The sequence below is a fragment of the Globicephala melas genome, chromosome 9, assembly GCF_963455315.2.
Source record: "Globicephala melas chromosome 9, mGloMel1.2, whole genome shotgun sequence".
Taxonomy (NCBI): domain Eukaryota; kingdom Metazoa; phylum Chordata; class Mammalia; order Artiodactyla; family Delphinidae; genus Globicephala; species Globicephala melas.
Window position 1 is genome coordinate 63,597,710 of NC_083322.1, and position 19,078 is coordinate 63,616,787.

The 19,078-nt window shown below is 37.1% G+C and overlaps 1 protein-coding gene across 12 annotated transcripts in view; it reads left to right on the forward strand.

The window, feature by feature from the left end:
* Positions 1 to 12,102: 12,102 nt before the first annotated feature.
* The window catches only part of PHF14 (PHD finger protein 14), a 199,902-nt gene continuing 192,926 nt past the window's right edge, over positions 12,103 to 19,078 (forward strand). For 5 of the 12 annotated variants that reach the window (XM_060304665.2, XM_060304667.2, XM_060304668.2 and 2 more), the window contains exons 1-2: positions 12,103 to 12,624; positions 13,126 to 13,236. In XM_060304665.2, coding sequence (XP_060160648.1) covers position 12,624; positions 13,126 to 13,236 — 112 coding nt within the window. In that variant the 5' untranslated portion in view covers positions 12,103 to 12,623. The remainder of the gene's footprint in view (positions 12,625 to 13,125; positions 13,237 to 19,078) is intronic. The other 7 variants (XR_009565104.2, XR_009565103.2, XM_030857189.3 and 4 more) reach the window with 3 other exon arrangements.

Consider the following 19,078-nt stretch of genomic DNA (forward strand, 5'->3'; position numbering starts at 1 on the left):
ACCTTCAAGGGATAGATAATTCCTATTAAATGTAACCATAACATTGAAAAAAATAATCTTCCATATTTATAAAGCATTAACCTCATAATAAAACTTGACAAGAATCATCCACCCATGCTTTCTTTAATCCCCACCAGACTAATTACAGCAATTTTATTAAAGAAATATCAAATTCCTCAAAACATGGGTCCCTAGTAAAACATTATGGGTTAAAATTACTTGATCTTAAAACTGTTTACAGGGACTTCCCTGGTGGTCCAATGGTTAAAAAATCCGCCTTCCAATGCAGGGGACAAAGATTCCATCCCTGGTCGGGGAACTAAGATCCCATATGCTGCGAGGCAACTAAGCCCATGCACCACAATGAGAGAGTCCACATGCCATAACTAGAGAGAAGCCCGTGTGCCACAACTACAGAGCCCACGCACTCTGGAGCCCACGTGCTCTGGAGCCCATGCACCACAACTAGACAGAAGCCTGTGCACCACAACTAAGACCTGACACAGCCAAAAATAAATAAAATAAATAAATAAATATATTTAAAACTGTTCACAACTTGAACTTCCAAGATTAGCAGATTAGGTTATTCAGACAATGCAGACTATATTTTTCTGTTCAAAAATTTTGAAGAGTATAGTGGGTTGAATAGTGTCCACTAAAAATTCGTGAACACCTGGAACCTCAGAATGTGAACTTACTTGGAAATAGGCTCTTTGCAGATGTAATTAGTTAAAGTAAGGTCATATTGGATTAGGGTGGGCACTAAGTTCAATGTTTGGTATCCTTATAAGTAGAGGAAGGGACACAGAGGCACAGAAAGAAGGCCATGTGAAGATGGAGACAGGTTGGATTTATGCTACCAATAAGCACAGGAACACCAGGAGTCACTAGGAAATGGAAGAGGCAGGGAAATTTTCTCTCCTAGAGCCTCTGGAGGAAATATGGCCCTGTTAACACCTTGATTTCAGACCTCTGACCTCCAGAACTGTAAGAAATTAAATTATTTTTATTGTAAGCCACCCAATTTACACTTGCAGTCCTTGAAAACTAATACAGATTTTGGTACCAGAAGTGAGGTCCTGTTGTAACAAATACCTAAAAATGAGGAAATGTCTTTGGAATTGGGTAATGGGTAGAGGCTGGAAGAATTTTGAAGTACATGATAGAAAAAGCCTACAATGCATTGAAGAGAAAGTTGGTAGAAATATGTATATCAAATGCAGTTCTGGTAAGGGTTCAGATGGAAGTGAGGAGCACAGTAGAGAAAGTTTCTATCATCTTGGAGAACACATGTATTGTCATGAACAGAACATTGGTAGAAATATGAACATTAAAGGTGCTTCTGGTGAGGTTGTAGAAAGAGAACATGTTATTGTACATTGGAGGAAAGGTGATCTTTGTTATTAGTGGCAGACAACTTGACTGAATTTTGTTCTATTGTTGGGTGTGAAGTAGACCTTGTAAATAGTGAACTAGGATATTTAGCTGAGGAGATTTCCAAGCAAAGTGATGAAGGTACAGCCTTGTTTTTCCTTGCTACTTATAGTAAAATGCAAGAGGAAAGAGATAAGGCTGAGAAAAATGAAGACAGTGCAAGATAGTGCCCAATATGTATGAAATTGAAGTCTTGGAAAAGACTAGGAGAATAGAGAAGAAAAAATATTTGGAGCTATGATAACAAAGGTTATTCCAAATCTGATGTAATATGTCAAAAAAGATTCAAGACTCTCTTCAAGTACCATGTAGAAGAAAAAGAAAACCACACCTAAATACATTGCTGATGTATACTTCATATACTTTTGAAGTATACTTCTTGTATACTTCAAAAATCTGCTTGACTTTTTCACTAAAGTTTAATATTTGAATACTATATGACCCACTAATTTCACTTTGAGATATAAACCCAACGGAAATGTGTGCTTATGTGCACTGAGACATGAACAAGAATACGTATAGAATCATTATCTATAATAGCATAAACTGGAAAGAGCCAAAATGTTTATCAGGGTAAATGAAAAATAGATTGTGGTACATTCAAGCATGTGCTTCCACAATGCAAATGAACTACAAATACACACAACAACATAGATGATCCTCACAAAAAAATATTAGTCAAAGAAACCAGAAACGAAACAATATATACTGTATGAGTCCACGTACATAAAAGTTGAAAAAATAGTGTTAGACTCAAGAAAATGACTATATTTATAGACTGCAGAGGGTATTCATTGAGGGGGCTCAAGAGAGGCTTTTTTGGTCTTGGCATGGATGGTGTTTATAAGGGCGTTTTGTTTCTTGATCCTTTCATCTGTATGTTTAATTTTCGCTTTCCTCCGATATTTTCCAGTAAAAGTTTTTTTTAACTGAGTTGTGTAGATTTAGAACAGTGTTAGGGAGTTTGCTTATGTTCTGTCACTTAAAGACCTGATGGATTAAAAAGAACAGAAGGTATCATTTACATATTCTTGTTTCTTTGAAAGCTTCACCACCTTTTGAGTTGATGACATGAAACCTCCTGTCTCTAACTAACCTTATTTGTCTAACATACAATATTGTACACTTTATGATGTTGTGTCGCTGATGCTGTCTTCCATCTGCTTTGCTTTCTTGGGACTTGCCCCTTGTGAAACTCAGCCCCTAAGACTGCCATTCATATGCACCAAAGCATAATTAACTATCTCGGCTTGTCTAAGAGATCTAATACACAACTATTATAGCAAATATTGAAATACCTCTCAATTTCATCTTTTCCTCATGCAGAACAAATACTGATAACATTTCACAGTATCATTGTTAGTTTAAAAACAAGCTGTGTTACAGTGTGAACGAAACACTGAAAACACTATGAACAACATGAAAACACTATGCTAGGTAAAAGAAGCCAGACACATAAGATCATTTGTATGAAAAGTCTAGAATAGGCAAATCCCAAAGACAGAAAGTAGGTTAGTGATTGCCAGGGTCTAGAAATAAGGAAACAAGGAGTAACTGCTAATGGGTTTGGGCTATCTTTCTGTGGTGATGTTATAAATGTTCTAGAATTAGATAGTGGTAATGATTGTACAACTTTTGAATATGCTAAAAACCGCAAATTTTACACCATGAAAGGGTGAATTTTATGGTATGTGAATTGTATCTCAATAAAGCTATTATAAAAACTCAGTCCGGAGCTAAGCACCTTTTTTTTTTTAATAGATCTTTATTGGAGTATAATTGCTTTGCAATACTGTGTTAGTTTCTGTGGTACACCAAAGTGAATCAGCCATAATGCATACATATGTCCCCATATCCCCTCCCTCTTGAGCCCTATCCCACCCCTCTAGGTAAGCACCTTTTTAAAAAAAGTTAATCTTGTTATGTCTAGAGAGATGACTAACTGGCTAGGGCACAAAGATTATTTTCATAATTTTTTGTGCATTAAAATTTTTTTACTGTGTGTACATATTATCTATGAAAAATTAATTAATTAAAAATTTTCATTATTATTCCTTTTTTATATATGTGGAAAGTTTTTACTCTGTAATGCTAGAGCAGATCCTTGCTGCCTTGGGGGAAATTCTGTAGTCAGTATATTTTATATTATTTGAAAAGAGTGATTATCAATGAACCCTTTATTAGGAAACATTGAAATAATTTTAGAAGTTCCCAGTTATCCAAAGTAGCAGTTGAGAATTCTGATTCAAACCTGACTTCTATTCCTTTGTAGATATTCTGTCCTTTCGCTGTGGAAGCACTTAGGATTCTCTTGAAGATCAGATATTTCAGCACTATCTTTTTGTACTTCATCAATATTGTTTTCTCCTGAATATCTCTGAAAACATTAATTATCGCAAGATAAAATGATCCATGGACTCTGTACAGGGAATACCCTTAAGGCAGGGGTCCCCAACCCCCGGGCCTCAGACCAGTATCGGGTTGGGCCTGTTAGGAACCAGGCCGCACAGCAGGAGGTGAGTGGTGAGAAAGCGAGCAAAGCTTCATCTGCCGCTCCCCATCGCTCCCCATAGTTCGCCTTACTGCCTGAACCATTCCCCCCATTGCTCACATTGCTGCCTGAACCATACCCTCCCCCAAGCTGGGGAAAAACTGTCTTCCACGAAACAGGTCCCTAGTGCCAAAAAGGTTGGGGACCCCTGCCTTAAGGGATCACAAACGACAGCCATTTGTTTGGCTAGCTGCCTGCTCCAGCCCAAGTCAGTATTTCTTATTTTAATCCTAATAAAATAATAATTTCCTTCTGTCATAGCAAGCACTTGTTACCAAAGGCTTGCCTTCAACAGCCACCTCATTCCAGGTGATCACATTTCATACTGTGAGTAACTGTTCTACCACTGCATCTGTATCTTATTTTCCACTGGTCATGAAGTTGTCACTGATTTTTGACACACACCAAGTCAATTAATAAACTTTTAATTCCCATTGTTGAGAAGTTGGTTTATTTTCTGAACACCTTTCTGTAGCAAGCACTGTGTCAAACAAGATTTTAGTAGAAGAAATGGAAACCACTCTAAGTACTTTATTCTGAAAAGAAATTTGGTACATACAAACTCATTAGAAAGGCTGAAAGAGTGAAAGTCAGTGATCCAAAGAGGCTTTTAGTTTCAAGATCATACAACTGTAGCTGAGATCTAGAAGTCAGAAAACAAAGTGCAGCTGTTGCTGCTAACCTTTTCCAGATCTGGTTCTCCACCATGACCTTATTTATACCTTTGAAACTGGTGAGTAGATGCCAGAACGTAGATTCTATTTTCATAGATAACGGATCTTGATTTGCTGCTGCTACAGCTAAAAGAAGGTGGTCTCTGTCTCCTTTTCACCTTCTATATCTCATGATGTACACAAGAGACCTGATATAGATGAATTATATAATTGTCTTAAAGGTTTTTTAAAATTTAAAACCTCTCATGTTGGTAGTTTTACTTAAATGTTTATTGATTCTTGGTTGCCTATATGTTTGTATACATAATGTGGTTTTGGTAGACAGAATTTATATATGTTGCCTAAATAAGAAGTCCCGTTCATCTGGCAGGTAATGAATGCAAGTTCTGTTTGTAGATGTCCTTGCTCTGATGGTGGTTGTGTGTGGGAAAAAGATCAGTGATGTAGGGAGGGAGCATGTGAGTAGGCTCTCCTTTGTGGTTTATGAGTAGTTTTATATGCCGGATCTTCCTATTCCTTATGGCAGTTCATGACACTGGGTTCATTATCCTTCTTTCTCCTATAAACCTGGTGCCCACTCTGGTAATTTCTGTAATCAGACTTCTCACTTAATAAAACTGAACTTCAAATTATATACTGGGGAGAAACACTATTTTCAGCTCCTCTGAAACTGGACTGTATGTGGCTTTTTTTCCTTCTTATGAATCACCCAGCCCATTATCCAAGTCTTAGCTCTTCTCACAGCCCTCATTATCTCTCATCTGAGTGTTAGGCAGAGACTTTACTGGAAAAAAACTCATTTCAGTAACTCATCTATTTCACCTGGATGCGATGATTCACTTTTTAATCAGGTGGGTTTCGTTGGCAATCTGAGCCTACCTCCATAACTGTCAACATTATTTTCTAGCCCTCAAAAGTTTGCTTGTGACACTCTTCTAAGATGTATAGCAGTATTATGCTTTTATGGCTTTATTTCTATTTTTGTGTCTCTTCTGTGATTTCAGTGAAATTTCGGGAGGGTAGAAAGGTAACTGACATGTTCAGTTACCCTTTGTGAGCCAGACCTATTATCCTTAGGTTTATAACAAACTGATTTCTACTTTTCTGGCTGCTTAAAAAACTAATCAGGATCTACAGCTTCTCACTCAAACCAGATAATACAATTCAACGTTTTTTTCATTTCTCTTGCTTTACTTCCACCAAGCACCCCATCTCTTTATCTCCAAATATCCTGTATTTGATTATAATCATTTTGAATTACGACTCTTCTATTTTACTTACCCTTGCTTATTAATTGTATTAAAACCCACACTTTTATTATCAATAATTATTCACATTTAATTGTAACTTTTATTTTCCTTTCCTTTTTACATCATGTTTTGCATTGCATGCCCTCCTATTTCTTGGATTTTTTTTCCTCCATTTTCCTGGAGTAATTATGGAGATAAGTTACTTTGTCATTTACTTCTCAAAAATTTTATTTAATGAGAGAGGCTATTATTTTCGTCTCCAGATTCTAAATGAAGAATCAGAGGCTCAAAGAATTCAAGATGACTTTCTAAAGAAATTTCTAAACAGAAATTTGTTTCTTTCTAAACAGAAATTCAGTGGCAAAGCTCTGACTCAAATTCAGTTCTCCAGACTGTTTGTTTGTTGTTTCTTATGTATGTTTTTCCTATAGCAAGTGTCTACAACAACAGTTTGCTGTTTATGTCACTACCTTTTGTAGGAGTAGCTTGAAGGGCCATTTCTAAATATAAATCTCCTTTTTATAATTATTGTTGATGATGCTTGTACAATCACATTAGGCTTGCTTCGTTGAACAGAATTGCGAATATTAAGAGTATTCTTTGGCAAAACTCTATTAAGACTGTGGTTGCAGCTATTAGGAAGTAATTATTCTTATAATATGTGTAGTAATGCATGAATACCTCAAATTTTAATGCAGAACAAAAAAAGAAACATGATGGATTATATAATAAAAATATTTTAAGAAGATAGCCGATTATTACAAGATTCAAAATTTTCTAAGAATGCACAAATTTATCATGTGTGCTTTCAAGATGTACAAAAAATTTATAGGAGATGATATAATTGCAGTTAATAAACAATAAAAATTCTTTATCTGACATAAAAATAATATTAAGTAATGCAATATCTCTTATGAATATAGATGCAAAAATAGTCAACAAAATACTAGCAAAACTGAAACCAGTAACATTCACCATGAGAAAGAGGAATTTAAACAAGTAATGCAAGGTTGGTTCAACATACGAAAATCAGTCACTGTATTATTGTACCGTATTGAAAAACAAACTGCAAAAACGCATGATCATCTCAATAGACACAGAAAGAGAGTTTAATAAAACTCAAAACTCTTTCATATAAAAACAACCAACAACCTAGAAACAGAAAAGAAGTTTCTCCACCTGATAAAGGGCACGTGTGAAAACCCACAGCTAAATATGATTAAATAGTGAAAGACTGAAAGCTTTCCAGAGAGAGAATTCAAGATGGCAGCATAGGAAGATACTGAACTCACCTCCTCCCACGGACACAACAAATCTAGAACTACATATGGACTAATTCCCTCTTAAAGGGACCTAAAAATTGGATGAACAGAACCTGCACAAGAAAGGGTAAAAGGACAGCATTAAGATGCGTAGGAGAGGCAAAAATACGATCTCACCAAGGGAAAAAAAGTTACACCTGAGCCGTGGTGATCCACAATCAGGAGGGATTATAAAGTTACAAATCTTTTCCCTGACGAGCAAGGGATTTGAGCTCCACATCAGGCATCCCAACCCTTAGATCCTGCACAGGCGAGATGAGCCCTCAAACACCTAGCTTTGAAAACCAACAGGGAGTGGGGAGAACACATCCAGGAAAACTATGAAACTTTATAGTTTTATGGCTTTATGGAGGGAATGGAAAACCTGCTCTTAGAGGGCCCACGTGTAGACTCAATTGACCCCAAAACTAGCCCCAAAACACCAGATTAAAAAGTGCATGGAAAAAAAAAAAGAAAAAAAAAAAGTGCATGGACCATAGATAAAGGGGATACATTTAGTAATATTGGAGTATCTACCAGAGAAGGAGGAACCAGTTGGGACATTCCCCAGGGACTGAGACACTGGCAGGAGCCGTTTTTGCTATCTCGCCAGCACTGGCAGGCACCGTTTTGAAACTACTCTCCCTTTAACTGTCAGCACCAGGGATCAAACCCCACTGAGAGCCCTGCCCAGCCCCGTTCCTTGGCTCGGCGGTAGCTTTGCCCACCAGCACTCTGCGGCAGTCATGGCATCACCACAACAGGACGGCACAAGCAGCCCACATAGGAGACACCCCTAGAGCACCTGGCTCTGTTGGCCGGGAGGGATTGTGCTTCCGAGCTCAACAGGGTGTCTCTTACATAAGGCCACTCTCTTAAGGCTGAAAAAGGTAGCTGATTTACCTAACACTAAGAAATGAACGCAGAGAATTAGACAAAATGAGACAGAGGAATATGTTCCAATTGAAAGAACAAGACAAACCCTCAGAAAATGAACTCAACAAAATTGAGATAAGCAATCCACCTGATAAAAGAGTTCAAAGCAATGGGTATTATTACCAAGCTCATAAGAAGAATGGGTGAACACAGCAAGAACTTCAACAAGGAGATGATAGAAAATATAAGAAAGTACCAAACGGAAGTTATAATTGAACTGAAAAATACACTAGAGGGGTTCAATGGCAGACTGAATGAGGTAGAGGAGTGAATCAGTGAACTGGAGACAAAGTAATGGACTCACCCAGACAAAGCAGCAAAATGAGAAAAGAATTTTAAAAAGTGAAGATATCTTAAGAAGCCTTTGGGACAACATCAAGCAAAATACATTCCCACTATAGGGGTCCCAGAAGTAAGAGAGAGAGAGAAAGGGTCAATATGGCAATTCCTCAAAAAATTAAAAATAGAACTATCATATGACCCAGCTATTCCATTTCTGTGTATTTATTCAAAGAACATGAAAATACTGATTGACAAAAGATATGTGTACCCCTATATTCATTGCAGCATTATTTACAATAGCCAAGATTGGAAGTAACCTAAGTGTCCATTGATTGATAAATGGATAAAGAAATTGTGGTATACAATTGTCCCTTGAACAACACGGGTTTGAACCGTACAGGTTTCTTGTACTCAGATTTTTTTCAATAAATATAGTACCTATATTTTCTTTTTAGAGATCTTTAAGTGTGGGGAAAAGTTTGTATTCAATTAGAGACCACAGTATGTGGAATCAAAGGATCTAAAGTTTAAGTCCTGATTCTATCAGAACTGTTTCTGCTTCCTGCCCTTGGGTGAGTCATTTATCCACTTCTTTGTTTTTGAGGTAGAGATAGCAGTACTCATATTTTGATTGCAAGGGGGGGGGGCGGTCAGTGCCCCTAACCTCTGAGTTGCTCAGGGGTCAACTACACACACACACACACACACACACACACACATGTATACACACATACACACACACACAAAGGAATGCTACTCAGCCATTAAAAAAATGAAATCCTGCCATTTGTGACAACACAGATGGACCTTGTGGATATTATACTAAGTGAGATGAGCCAGAGAAAAACAAATACCATATAATTTCCCTAATATGTGGAATCTAAAAAACAAAACAAATGAACAAACAAAATAAAACAAAAACAAACTCATGTATACAGAGAACAGATTAGTTGTTACCAGAGGGGAAGAGGTTGGGGAGTGGGTGAAATGGGTGAAGGGGGTCAACTGTATGTGATGGATGGTAACTAAGCTTTTGGTGGCGATTACTTTGAAGTGTATACTGATGTCAAATTATAATGCAGTACACCTATAACATATTCTTATATATGTAAGTTTTCTCAAAAACCTGTAAACTTTCCTCCTAAGATCAGAACAAAACAAGGAAGTCAACTCTCCCTACTTTTGTTCAATAGCATACTGGATGTTCTAGCAAGGGGAGTTAGGCAAGAAAAAAAAAAAAGGGAACTAGAAAAGGGGGGAAAATTTAATGCCATCTCCTGGAAGTTGCACGTACCTCTTCTGCTAACATTGCATTAGCCAGAACATAATTACATAACTGCACATAACTTCAAGTTATGAAATGAAGTATTCTTGGAAAGCTTGTGCCTATTTAAAATTTAGGGCTTTCATTTTTGAAGAAGAAAGGGATAAAAGGTACTGGGAGACAACTGTCAGTCTCTTCCATATTTATTAAATGCACATCAAAAAAGCAATTAGCTATTTTAAAATCCTTTCTTTTTTCTTTCTTTCCTTCCTTCCTTCTTTCCTTCCCTTTCCTTTCCCCTTCCCCTTCCCTCTCCCCCTCCCTTCGTTCATTCCTTTTTTTTTTTTTCTTTTTAACACATGGATTGCAAAGTTTAAAAAGGTTGTCAATCTAAATGCAATATAGCCCCCTGAATTGGATCTTGGAACAGAAAAAGGACGTTAGTGGAAAAACTAGTGAAATTCAAATTTTACTTAATAATATTGTACTAATATTAATAAATAAAAACTAATAATTTTGTAAATGTTCCAGGGTTATGCAAGATGTTGACATTAGTGGAAGCTGGGCAAAGAATATACAGGAACTCAGTATTATCTTTGTGTACTTCAATAAATCTAAAATTACTTCAAAAGTTAAAAGAATGATTGCTAATATTCAATGATGAGGAGTTTGGAAAATTGGAGAGAATTCTCATGAACTCTTGGTGGTAATATATGTTAATATAGCCTGTTTTTAGAGAACAATTAAGCAGTATTTATAAAATTAAATGGTTTATGTATTTTCATTGAGAAAATCTACTTCTAAGATTTTCTCTTATAGAAACTTGAATGCCAGCTTTAGAAATCTCGTTTCCCTTTTAAAATAATTCAGAATAATTCCTCCCAATGAATGTAGGAGGTTGCCAGAGAGAGGAATGTTTGGTTTTATAATTTCAGGGATTAAACAATCCATAGTATGGTTAATGTTTGAAGCATGTAGAATGGAAATGAAGTTCCTGGAGTGGAGTTGTTTAAATATTTAAGTCGCTAGGCTTTTGACTGGAGAAATAACAGATCTGAAAGGCAGTGGGGAACATTAAGGACCAGATGCCACATTTGGATGTTGAGAAGATGAGTGGCTTCCATCTGAGGGGGCTGCAGGGTAACTTTCCACTTTATACAAGGAGGTACAAGAACGATCATTGAAAGGGAAAAGGATTTACTAAGGTTTTAAAATTTTGGAATGGAAGTTTCCTCAGCACGATAGAAAGATTTGAGCGGGTACATAGCAGTGGTAGTTTGGGTCAGGGAACTAAAGTTTCAGAGAGATTGGAGGGTCAGAGAGACTGCATTTTTAGCAGTGATTAGGAACACAAATATGAGGTTGCAGTAACTACTATTGTGGTGGAATATCCTGAGGCATTAGAGGTAGTCCTGCTTTCAGGGAATCTGACTAGTCATACTCTCTTCATCCTGGTCATTTGCACATGTCCTTTCTTTGGTCTGGAACCTCTGTCTCTTTTTCTCCCTTCTCCAGCTGGTTCAGACACTATGTCTGGATCTAAATATAACTTTCTCCAGGAAGACTTAGCATGTGTACTTTTTCTCTGGCAGTCCTTTTCACAATTGCTCACTGACTTCTTTGTATCCTCAACTGTACCTTAAGCTCTGGCAGGGAAAAGATAACAGCTTTCTTGCTGAAGGTTCAGCCTGTATGTAATCATCCCATGACTTGTACTATATAGGTATTTACTAATTTTTCAGATTTGTTATAAAATTTAATTACAGTTTACAAAAGAATTCAACACATTTTCTTTAAAGAATAAGCGCCACTACTGTAATGTATGATTTGATTCCTGTATATTTCATTTACGGCCCTTTGTGACATGGTATTTCCCCATGTTACAAACATTACCACTCAGTGTATATCTGGGGAATAAATGAATCAATTGAATCGGCTTCATTCAAATCTTCCTCTATCCTTAATATATAAACATTTAGAAAGTATTAATACTGCTCAGATTCTAACATTTTAACATTGTTTTTAAACATTGTTTTTAAAAATAATTAACCTGTATGTGAATAAACGTGGCGTTTGAAACTGTTGAAGGCCTGACATCCGATTGTACATACTCTCCTCATATTTTTACGGATTTAAAAATTCTCCTTATAAAATAAATTATCTAAATGTATGCAAGGCAGTATTCCACATTCATGGGGCCACACATCCTGCTCCATCTTGTCAGACACAAAAATTGGCCTTCCACGGATTTGGACTGAGGGCCGGGCCTCAGGGACTTATTGGCCGAGAGTCTAGAACTCTCTACTCCCCCCTCCCACTGCTCCGCTCCTCTTGGCTCCCTCTCGCCTTCCGTTCGGTTCCTTCCGGCTCCGTTCGGCTCCTCCTCCCTGAGGGAGAGCGGAGGCGAGGCCGGCGCACGCGCCCTCGGCCCCTGCTGCTCTTAGGGCCGCTGTCTGCCTGGTGTTTTCACTTCCTTCTCTTCAGAGCTGTATCCGGGTCGTTGTTTTCCCTATTGTTTTAGGCAACCGGCCTCGGATTGTGTAAATTCTGAGTCTTTTGTTGCTTTTGTTGCAGGCTAATAAAGTTTTTCTTTCGTTTATTTTTTTTCTAAGAGTTTAAACAGGGGAAGTTAACTCCCCAGGGCTGCCGGGTTAGCCGCGCTGCCTGGGCCGGAGGGCGCCTTTGGCCGGGGAAGCGCCAAAGGAAGCCGCGCTAGCGGCCGGGGTCCGTTCTGCGAGGACCAGGGGCCGGGGGGCGGGAGGGGAACCGCGGGGCTGCACCTGGGGCGCCCCGGTCTGGTCCGCGGCGCCGCCTATTTTTAATAGCATCTTTTGGACTCGTTTACCTTGGTCTCAGTCCTCGACCTCGGCGCTGCCTGGGCTCTCGCAGCCTCTCCCTAGGTCTACTCCAAACGACCACCTCGGATTCCTTAGTAAGTGTGTCGGAGGCGTCCGCGGGGCGAGAGGTCCATTTCAGTCCTTCTAGAAGTCAGGGCCGGCTGGAGCAGGGCGGGGGTGGGAGTGTCCTGCGGGAAGCTGGACCCTTCGTGGACCTCCCCCTCCACGGTCCGTGGGAATGAACATAGCTTCTCATACTCCCTGGGCTTTGCAATTTCTATTGACTGTTACGATGTCTCAGTGAGGGATTACAAGCGAGTTTCAGAAGCAAGATGTTTAAGAGGGCCAGTTTCGATTTTGGTCGGCTTGGGTTCGTCTTTGCTGCACCTCGGGGCTGGAGCTGCCCGTGGAGCTGCCCGGCCCTCCCCAGCCAGTGTTCCCACCCCAACCTTCCCCCACACCTTTTGCTGAGAACTGAATTAAGACAGAGATTTGCACCACCTGCACGAGGTCATCTGTACCTTCCCTCAGTACCACAGCTCTCCCCCGTGCTTGCCGTGATTATGAATGACGGTGTAATGTTTTTCTCTTAACAGTGGATCGCAGCTCCAAGAGGAGGCAGGTGAAGCCTTTGGCAGCTTCTCTGCTAGAAGCTCTCGATTATGATAGTTCAGATGACAGTGATTTTAAAGTTGGAGATGCTTCAGGTAAATGTTTCCTTCTCGCTTCCCTTTTCCCAGCTTTCTGCAGTTGAGCTGATTTTCAGACTTTTCTTAAAAAGAATCCGTTTAATTAAAATGCCAATATAAAGTTAAAGCACATAAACTTTATTTTGTCTGTTTATTTCCCACCTTTCCCTAAGATCGTATCACTAGATACTGTCACTGCTTCTGGTTTTTTGATATTTACTTAGATAATTATCAGAGAAGGCCTTATTCCAAAGATGCAGTAAATACTGTAAATCACCTATACCTTATTAAAAAACAAACAGAAAGATACAAAGATGCAAAAGTGTTTTCTCTGTTCTTTACTTTAAAATATATTCATGCTTATTTTATGGACAGAGGGGAAAAAAAATCTAGAGATATCCTGAAGTAGAGTGACAAACTGAGAATAACATGAGCCATGAACAGCCCAGGAACAGAGTTCTTCTCTTTTCAGATCACTTGGCATCCTCTTGAGGGGAGTTTTGCTTTTTGTCTGTTAGCTCCTTTACCAGAATAGAATTGACCAAAAAAAGTTGTACTTTGGTAGGTGCTGGATCTTGTGGATTGGGCCTTTTAAAAATATGAGGTACAAAGTATGCGTGCTTGCTTGTTATATTTTGTGATTTTAAGAACAATAGACTTCTTTAAAGAGTCGTATATTCACATGGTACAAAATTGAAAAACAGAAAAGTGTGGTTTTCCTTTTATCTTCTGTTCATTGTAACACACACACGGACACATACATACATATAAAGTTTTCATTGCAGGAATCTGAGAAATACAAATTATGTTTAAATATTTTATGTGAAAAATACAAATACATGAACAATAAAAATTACTTAATTCTGTCCCTTTTGACAGAAATTTAAATAAAGTGAGAAATTAGAGCCCTTTCAGTCTTATCTTTTTAACAGTTTTAAAATATTCTTCCAGAGAATTTTTGTTGCTTAGTCATATCTCTCTCCTTTCCTCTGGTTTTTCTTTTTCTTTTCTTTCTTTCTTTCTTTTTTTTTTTTTTTTCTGTTCGGTATGGTAGGAAGGGATGAAATTTGGTTGTGTTTTGTTACTATTTTACTTTTAATGGCATCAGCAAGCAGAATTTGCATTGTGATTTACCAAGAACTTTTTGTTTCCACAGTCTCATTTAATTTTTACAGTAACTCTGTGGAGGAGATATTATTTGACAGATAACAGGGGCACTGAGTTTAAGGAATTTGCATGAGGCCACTTAGGCCTAAATGGATCTAATCCAATTATTTCGACTCCCAACATTTAGAATCTTTTTATTGCTTAGATCCTAAAAGTAGATAGGTGTAATCTTAAATTGAAACTACTTATTTACTGCATCAAGGTGACCAATTGAGGTTACTTCCAACAATCAAAAGTTAAGTTTATCTTGATCAATTTTTTTAAAACTTTACTTCTCAGCTCTTTCATCTCCCATTTCGTTTACTGTTGTTTGGTACTTCCAAAGAAGAGAAAGAAAGGGAAGGTAAAGGAAGTAAAATTCAAACCTATTTTAGTGCTCTTGGTGAAAACCTTGGCAGAAAAGAATATTCTTGGCTAGAATGTAGCTTTGGTTTGTCATGGTTGAGATTGTAAACTGACAAAAATAGTTAGGTCTCAGAAGTTATGACTTAATTTGAATACCATTAGGGAAAAACTCCAAAGCTTAATTTCTTTAAGTATTCCATAATTGTTTTTATGAAAATAAATCCTGACTTTGTATATAATTTTTCTCTTTGTTTATTGACATGTATCACTTCCCTTTACAAGGGTTAAAACAATCTAATGATACAAATTACTTTCTCAAAATAATGTTTGGTATCAAGCAAATTAGAAACTCCTGACCTTGTTAAAGCTTAATCATGGTTGATGGGAATTATCTGTTACTTGTGACAGTGGTAGAATGAGTTTCGTTAGTTTTTTTGAATCTCCTAAAAGCACTCAAAAATGTATACTTTCTGTTACCTAGTCTGCTATACTTGTAATTTACTTCCTGGGCCCCAAAGGTCACAAATTTATTTGTGTAGTTCTTGATATGTTATCATAACTGAGAGTTTAGAAGAGAATGATTTTGTTTGAAATAGGTATTAGTAGAAATTGAGTTGTATTTTACACTCTTGGTTAAGGTGCATTGTTGTCTCCCATAGCTGAGATGTTGGCTTACTCTAGATTACCAGTGTTTCCTGTTTGAATCCTTTCTCGTGTCTGTGTAAGACAGTTGGACTCTTACAGGAAATAAGACATTAGACTTATCACTGTTTTCCAAACATGCTGAAGTTGTGGGATCCCAACCCTATTTAGTAATAGGTGATTAAACTGGAGGTGGAGAAATAATAGCTAAATAATCATCTTTAATGATAGCTAATAATAATCTTTCTGATCATAGCTTCTTTCAGAACAATCTGTAGACATGACTAACTCAGTGAACTACTGACTTCCTTCAAACTTAATGTTAAAATGGTTAGATTAGTGGCCCTCAAGTTTTAACTGATTCTGTGCATCAGTTTATTCTGATTTTCATTTTGAATTCTGAAATTCTGACGACAAAACTTTATATTTCTGTTTGGCTTTAAGAATAAATATAGAGGGACTTCCCTGGTGGTCCAGTGGTTAAGACTCTGAGCTTCCGGTGCAGGTGGTGTGGGTTCCATCCCTGGTTGGGGAACTAAGATCCTACATGCCGCAGAGTGCAGTCAAAAAGTAAATAAATAAATAAACAAGAATAAATATAGACATTTCTGAAAAGTTATTACCCTTGCTGATAGACATTATTTTTGTGCTTCTCAGATGATAACATAGAGAAAGATAAATATTATTCAAAAATGACCTGCCAATAAGATTAGCAGGTGATTATAAAGAGTTAATAATTATCAGGTTCTACCTTTAGAAAATTGTGAACTAAAAATAGATCATCTTTTATTTTATCTTTAATGTGAAAGTAGGGCTAAATTTCTCATTTTTGATTGAGGACAGTCAATAAATACATTTTCAAATGAGTCCTAAAACAGTGTGTAAGTGTATTAGAGTTATGGTGGTAACCACCAGAAGAACTGTATGTAGAAAAGTGAGCTGGTACCATATGAAATTATCAGCTTTATAGGTCTAACACAGTTGATTATTGGCAGTTTCATGGTTTGGCCTAGTTAAAGTGGTTATATTTGAGACTTGGACTTAAGATTGGGTATAGGATAGGAGATACTTAAGATAGGATTGATTACATTTAGTAATCTACATAATGAATGATTATGAAAATCAGTGCATATATTACTTTTATTAAACAAGACAAAATAGCAGTGCTGTGTCTTCCCAACCCCCTAGCCAAAGTAAGATGGCTAATTTTAGATCTTGAGCCATAGTTTAGTTGGTCCAAATTGCCAGAAAGCAATTTAACTGGAAGAGTCAGGCTGAGAGTTTGCCTTGGTAGTATTTTGTGCTTAACTTCATTTGGCTAAATGGATCAAGATATGTTCATTGACCAACTGTAGCTTTGTTTAAAAGCACTTTGCTGGACGTTATGGTGAATTCACAAAGAAATAATGATAATGTTAGAATAATTAAATAAAATAGCAGATCGATGTTATAAGGCATGATCAATCACTTGTGTAGTTCAAGTCTTTCAGAGGAGATGGGACTACTTGAGACTGGATTTACAATGATTCTTTGAGGAGATGAGACTTGAACTAGGAAATGAAAGAGAAGCAACCTAGGTAGGGGAAACATTAGGTGTTAAAAATGTGGAGGATGGAAAATATCGTTTATCCATGGAGATCAGGTTTCGAGTAAAAGCGCAGTAGAAGAGATGAGCCTGGGGAAGTAGAATGAGGTCAAATTGAGGTCTTACATGCTAGACCAGTGTTTCTCAATCTCAGCAATATTGGCATTTTGAGTTGGTTAAATCTTTGTTGTGAAGGCTTGTCTTTTGTATTGGAGGATGTTTCGCAGCATACCTGTCTTCTACCTACTCAATGCTAGTAGCACTTACTGTACCTAACCCCTACCCTAACCCTGCCCTTTTGTGGCAACCACTGTCTCTAGACATTGCCAGATGTTTTCTGTGGGAAAAATTGTACCCACTTGAGAACCACTGGTTTAGATCTCTAAGAAGATGTAAAATGACACAGCTGGAACTGGAGTCAGAAGTAGAAAATGAGTTGTGTTCACTGATTGGCTTTTTAGAAAGAGATATACTAGATGAGTTAAAAATGTTTCCAAGATGATAACTGAATAGTAGACTGGTGATCTGTCTGTTATCTGTTATATATATTTATAATCCTAAATACTGTTGCACCAGATCAATAAACAGAATAGTTAAATAATTAAGGTTGATGAACAAAGATGATTTTTTATATTGCAAAGTTAACATAAAACTCTGAATTAAATCATATTGATTTTATTATTTAATATTTATCATGGGGGAAACTTAAGCATTGAATATTGTGAAGGGATTCTTGAAGGTTGGTTTCTAATCTCTGTAATTATAAAACATTTAACCGTCTGTTAGCTGAAATAGCTATTGCTTAGAGAGGTTTTGATATATTGTGTGTTTTTTTTTTTTTTTCTTTTGCGGTACGCGGGCCTCTCACTGTTGTGGCCTCGGCAGGCGGACTCTCAACCACTGCGCCACCAGGGAAGCCCTGATATATTGTGTTTGAGAAAGGTTACCTTTTATTTAACTGAATAGGAGGTAGGGATTTCCATTTTAAAGATTTTTCTTCTAATGTAAACATTTTTATTGTAGACTTAGAATTAACTCTGTTCTTATGCCTGAAATAGCTGTATTTGAAATATCTGGTTTATTTCTCTAGTCTGTTATTACTTTTTTCTTTTATTTAAGGTTGTAAGAGTGATGGATTTGAAACGTTGTTTGAGTTGGTAGGAATGGGAAATTTTTCATTACAGCCTACAAAAATAGAATTATAGACAGCCAAGGACAGTGATTTTCTCATTGTCATTATTACTAAGTAGTGCCATAACTAAATATTGTTTATCTCCATCCCTCAAGTGTGTATGTACCAAAAAGAACTTATGACTAATCAGTTGAAGAAGTTATTTTTCAGAAATCAAAGAAAGATAAAATTTGATATATTCCTGATCCCAGCAGTTGGAGTATGGAGAATGTGATATATTTGGAGAATGAAGGGTTGGGTAAGCTACTAGGATTTAATTCGTGGAAAAATCTCACATTCTTCTAATAATGTTAACAAATATAAAGCATTTAAATCTTTTTAAAATCCTGCTTTCTATTTAGGCATGATAACAAAACAAAATCAGAGTCAAAGAGTATCAATTTCCCTGTACTTTTGAAAATAATCGATTGGCATTGGCAACAACAACCAAAGCAAAATTGCAGAAATTCTTGACATTCTGTAAAATTTACAACTAATAGGAAAGTTGGATTGGTCTCAGTTTTGATCAGGAGCCCACGTTTGTGCCCCACTTGATCGTTCTTTTATATCTACTGTTATGTTTTTATTGGTGAAAATTATTAGGAGTACTTTTTAGTTACTTAAGAAAAAATTCTACAAGGTTAATCCAGAGGAAAAGTTCCTTTTCTCCATTTCCCAGGGCTGTTAATTATAGCATTGCTTGCTTTAGTCAGTGTGCACAAGGATCTATCTTTGCCTTAGAAGCGTTTGGTCAACTCTGCTTATTATTATATCCTTATCTAAAAATATCTAGGAACTATTATTTTTTACCAGGGGTATTTTTCTTGGTAGGTTGGATTTAATTGTTGTGAGTGGTATAAAAAAATCACTTCTTTTCCTAATGATTTGTAGAGCTGTTGGACTGAAAATAAGTCCCCTATTTGTAAGTGACATTGGGTCCACGCTCTTTT